Source organism: Austrofundulus limnaeus, unplaced genomic scaffold, assembly GCF_001266775.1.
Source record: "Austrofundulus limnaeus strain Quisiro unplaced genomic scaffold, Austrofundulus_limnaeus-1.0 Scaffold2250, whole genome shotgun sequence".
Taxonomy (NCBI): Eukaryota; Metazoa; Chordata; class Actinopteri; order Cyprinodontiformes; family Rivulidae; genus Austrofundulus; species Austrofundulus limnaeus.
The window spans coordinates 16,854-22,555 of record NW_013954652.1 but is presented as its reverse complement, the minus strand read 5'-3'; the positions used below and the strand labels follow the sequence as shown (position 1 = coordinate 22,555).

At 37.5% G+C, this 5,702-nt stretch overlaps 1 protein-coding gene across 1 annotated transcript in view; it reads left to right on the top strand.

Annotated features, from left to right (window-relative positions):
- LOC106537330 (ribosomal protein S6 kinase beta-1-like) overlaps positions 1-5,702 on the top strand; it is a gene marked incomplete in the record, with an annotated part of 21,508 nt that overhangs the window by 9,075 nt on the left and 6,731 nt on the right. The window contains 3 exon segments of the mRNA XM_014034715.1: positions 4,608-4,698; positions 4,823-4,913; positions 5,003-5,110. Of these exon segments, the coding sequence (XP_013890169.1) occupies positions 4,608-4,698; positions 4,823-4,913; positions 5,003-5,110 (290 nt within the window).

The window sequence follows — 5,702 nt, the reverse complement described above, 5'->3', positions numbered from 1 at the left end:
CATTAAATTCCAGTGAAATATATTTATGTTTGTGGTTGTAATGTGACAAAATATGGAAAAGTTCAAGGGGTATGAATACTTTTGCAAACCACTGTAGCTGTTAGCAGAGCAACATTAGGAGCCTCCATGTTTCTGTAAGATCCTGAAAGCATCCCTGTGATTTTAACTATATTTTTATTCATTTTCAATTCATTATTTACCAGAGATACAATTACTGTAAAACTMTTCTAACGTTTCTATGAGCTTATGTAACACAACATAAAAAAGGTTGAAGAAACAAATGATTTGTGGTGTTGTAGAGCTTGGTGCAACTTCCKCTGGTTGACAGTTTTCAGTCGTGTATAGTTATTAACATTTAATGTTTAAATGACCAGTTAGGATGACAGTTCAATTATATATTTCTTTAATCAATCAATCATTTGGTTTTTGCTTTAGTGTCAGGCCTCTGCTTAGATCCAGTACTTGAGGTCAACATGTCAATCTCTTTAGACAGTTACTTGTATCTTGACCCTCAGAAATCTGTAATTTTAACAAAAAAATCATACTGCTCTTTAACAATACAACCAATGTCAATGTCAATCTTTATTTATAAAGCTCTTTAAAACCAGCCAATGGCTGCACCAAAGTGCTGCACAGCAGTCTATAAACAACACAAAAATTACTTAAATACATAATAAGTTACAACGAACAATAATAAGAACAGATAAAAGTTACAATGTCAGGTCTAGTATCAATTAAATGCCTTAGAGTAAAAGTGAGCTTTAAGAAGCACTTTGAAGTTTTCCAAGCTATGAGCAGATCTAATGTGAAAGTTGTTCCATAGATTGGGAGCAGATACAGCAAAAGCACGATCACCTGTGCTCCTAAGTCTGGATCTTGGAACACCAAGAAGCATCTGGTTGTTCCACCTCAGTGTTCTGGATGAAGAGTGAACATGAAGGAGATCTTGTAGATAGGTTGGAGTAAGGCCATTCAAAACTTTAAAAACTAGTACTAAAATCTTAAAATCAATTCTATAAGATACAGGTAGCCAGTGTAATGAAGTGTACATGTTTCCGTGTAACAGTTAAAAGTCGGGCTGCAGCATTTTGAATCATTTGGAGACGATGCAGGGAGGGCTGATCTATGCCCTTATACAATGAATTACAGTAGTCCAAACGTGTTGTGATGAAAGCATGAATYATTTTTTCAAAATCTCTGAAACAAAAATAAGACTTCACCTTGGCTAAAAGACGTAAATAGAAAAAGCCTGWTTTGACAACTGAATTCACTTGCTTATCCAGTTTCAAACAGCTGTCAAAGACAACACCAAGGTTTCTAACAGCTGTCTGATAAAATGGAGATAAAGATCCAAGGATTGCATCAGGGTCACTTCCAGCATTTTTCTGTCTAAATAAAATGACTTGAATTTTATTATCATTCAAATGGAGAAAGTTAGAGTCCATCCATGATCTCACTTCACCTAAACAGTCTAATAGAGACTGTAAATAATTATCCTTATTTTTCCCAATTAAAGGCATATAAATCTGTACGTCATCTGCAAAAAAAATGGAATGAAATCTTAAACTTTCTAAAAATGTGTCCAAGAGGCAGCTTATACAGTGAAAACAAAAGAGGGCCCAGAACTGATCCCTGAGGGTCTCCATACTTTAAAGGTGCTTCGGCAGAGGAACAGTGATCTAAATGAACAGAGTAGCTCCTGTCCATCAAATATGACCTGAACCATGCCAGAACTGTACCCCTAAGACCAACACAGTGTTCCAACCGAGACAGGAGGAAGCCATGATCTAAGATGTCGAARGCTGCACTTAGATCTAATAACAGCAAGGCAGCAACATCCCCTGAGTCCACCATGAGGGGGTGGAGCGGACTGTCTGCCACAGATTGAGGACATGGGGTGAAGATAACAGCGTCTGCAGTGGCAGAGGAGCAGGGAGGGGAGGGCGAGGAGTAGGGCTAGGCAAAATGGCCTAAAATCAATATCACAGTATATTGACCAATTCACCTCGATAAATGAACGATAAATGCACAATAACGCTTACCACCAACCTCCACCACACACACAAATACAGCGTTATACAAAACATTTATCCTAAACCATTTGGACCAAAGAGATTTGTATGGAAAAGGTTGATTTTGAACAGCTTTTCTGTAGTTGACATGTGTCATTTTATTGTTTTTAATGTATTTATTAAAAAACACATTTTTGGCAAGACTTGAGTCAGATATAGTCATACAGTTTATAGAGTTGTTTTACCAACTCTAAAAATGTTCAATGCAAACAAAAACTTTATGTATGTATGTACTATAAGTTTATATTAAAAAACATACCAAATATGTCTTTCACACTGCACAAAATAACTTAAAGCTACAATTTTTTTTGTTAGACTGACTGATTTCTTTTTTAAACTATCTTTCAAAAGGATTATATTATTTAAAGAGCTCATGTTATCATTTAATACTTCATATTTGATCATTTATTGAATTTTAGAGCAGTTCAGTCACAATATGGTTCWAAATGGAAGCAAGCTATATTGTTACGAATGAAATTTGTAGATATTAATGATAAACTACAAAAGGAACATAACATTTTTGGAGGGTTGAGGGTGGGTACAACACTAAGCAGAGAGGCAAACATATTTCCTTCCAGCCCTTAGACTTAAATAAGTTTGAAGGAATGTTTTTGAAAAAAGCCGTAAGATTGCCCTATAGGTCTGTATTCATGCATGGGTGAAAATCTGTGTAATTTACAGTAGGGTTGGGCAAAATTGTATCATGTGCGATTAATCATGAGAATGATTATGACTGGCATCACCTCTGTGACTAACTGGCCTTTTCAGCACTTTTGTAAATAATTCGGTTCACATAGACCTACAACATAAGGAAAGTTACACACACAGAGTGATCAGACTCACTGCAATGTAATTTTCTTGAGCAAAATAGTTAAATTATTGTAGAAACAGAGCAAAGACTGTTTCCTGAAATGTTTTAATGAAATGTGCCTTTTTGTGGTCAGTATACATATGGACTGATTTTAATTTTTGTTGATAAAGCAGATTAAAGATTTCAGCACATATGGTGAAACATTTCTGTTAGACATTGAGAAACACATCTGAATGATAGGACATGTAGTCAGTGTTTGCTAACCTGGACTCCTGCTGCTCAGTCCTGTGTCATCACTGCTTCTCTGACTTTGGTCCCTCCATGCATGGGAAAGTTCTGTTAATTTGGAACATTTGGCTGAATCTTGCACTAACCTTTTCTTTTTTCCCCCCTTAAGTTTACTGCTCCATCCATCTCTTTCTCCTTTCTTTTCGACGTTTGTTAATTTTACGCGCTCTACTTTCATCTTCTGTTTCAAGTTGGGTRGGGCTGCTCGCATTGAACGTTTAACTATTTCACCGGCTGAGCCTGCGTGGGCGGCACAGTCCATTTACCATTTACCGTTTTGGACAACCTGGCCACCTATGGTTACACAAGCACTTGAAAACAGCAACACAACAAAAAAAGTCTGACTACCGTACAATATAACCAATTTCTTGTGTTTTATTATAATTTTTTTACCACAACAGCTGTAGCCACTTGCTGATGTCTCACCCACTGTCACGCCCACAGAGTGAGGGACACACTTACATGGAGACACACACACAGAAATGAACAGACCAGAACCAAAATAAAGTGAGACTTGACAATTGAGAGACAAAAAGACAATGGAGAGGGGGCTTTAGTGCCATATGAGGAGGTATTTTTGTTTGCAACACTATCAAMCACGCACGTGAGCTTGTGGCGTTACTGAAGGTGCTGCCACTCAACATTGTGGAAAAGGTGGGTTTCAGTTGGGGCTGGGCGATTATTTGATCGTGATTATTGATTGAGAAAAAATTCAGGTCGATCACGGTGATCAGCTGTGAGCCTTTTACTCGATCAGACATGGTGGAAATGTGCGTGACAGCAGCCAATCAGAATCCACCTTCTCCTTCTCCACTTCTGTTTATAAGTTGCTAATGAAACGCAGACAGAATCACAGTATTATTATTAATGGGACTAATTTGTCCCATTAAAATGAAGAAGTTAGTTTGACTTATGACTTGTAATTAGAACACAGTGTGGCTTATGTATAGTCAAAAACACTAGAGCAACTGTTATCTATTTATTCTCAAATTAATTGTTGTTGGTGAAATGCCATAATTGTGATTGTTTCTGCCAATATCGCCCAATTTATGGACAATCATACAACTTAGCATGTATGTTCAGTAAAAGAATATGTGGTTTTATTTGCTGCATCTAAAGAAATGATCCAAAAAGAAAAGCAGGTGTTTTTTGGTTCATGGTGCATCCTGCAGGCTCTGATGCTTTTATTATATAAAAGAAAGTTTCTTTAAAAAACAAAAACAGAAAAGAAAGAAAACTTACAAAGTCACACCATTTGTTTGAATGGATTTGAATCCTTCCTGATATATTTTGCCACATGTTCACTGGTGATCCCATCCTGTTTGCACCAAGAGTGAATCCTTTGTTTTTAGAATAAACTCTTCCTGTCCTAATCTGTTGTTTGTTGTTGTTTGTTTTGGGGTTTAGTGTCACTTAATTCTCCTTTTACCTTCCAGGACATGTGAAACTGACAGATTTCGGTCTGTGTAAAGAATCCCTTCATGACGGGACAGTCACCCACACTTTCTGTGGCACCATTGAATACATGTATGACACACGCTTATCACACAGATGTATTTAGATTGTAGCTGGTGGATATGTGAATCTTCAGATATGTGCAGCATTTCTTTAGTGTTGTTGTTCTGCTGTGACACTTCGTCCTCTTCCTCAGGGCTCCAGAGATCCTAATGAGGAGTGGACATAATCGAGCTGTAGACTGGTGGAGTCTGGGAGCGCTAATGTATGACATGCTTACAGGAGCAGTAAGTACATTTGTTCTTTAGTCATAGCTACGATGTCAAAATGTTTTTACTTGTATCAAAAACCTTTGTTTCACTCCTAACTCTCCTAGCCTCCATTCACTGGTGAAAACCGAAAGAAGACAATTGATAAAATCTTGAAATGCAAACTCAACCTTCCACCTTACCTCACTCAAGAAGCTAGGAATCTTCTAAAAAAGGTGAGCTGTTTGCAGCTAGCACTAAGGTAGAAACATACTAGTTCATGTTTTCTGCATCTGTGTAGGCAAACTGCTTCATCACAGTGTTCCAGTCAGGGCTTTACAATGTTCACCACAGCCATATTTGGTGAAGATGTACTGATTTGTCAAATATCTATTCAAATGACAAACAAAAGACACAAATATCGAGATATTTCTCACCAAGAATTTGACATTGTATTTGTTAGAGGTGTAAGAAAATATCGATACACTTAAATATCACGACATTTCATTTCCCGATACTGTATCGATATTCTAAAGCCCTGTATCGATTTTTTAAATAAGGTTTAAAAGTAGGGGTGTCCCAATACCGATATCGGTATCGGGTCCGATACCAGCATCAAGAACTCATACTCGTACTCGTAAAAGCCGGCCGATACTCTTAACCGATACTGCTTTTGTCCCCTCCTGTGCTGCGCTGCAGCACAAAGGGTAAACAACAATCCATACCAGGCGGTGGCGCTAATGCACTGACAAGTTATTTCCGACCGCACCCCCAAACAACAGAAAAATGATGAGAAGAAGAAGAAGAAGAAGAAGAAGAAGAAGAAGA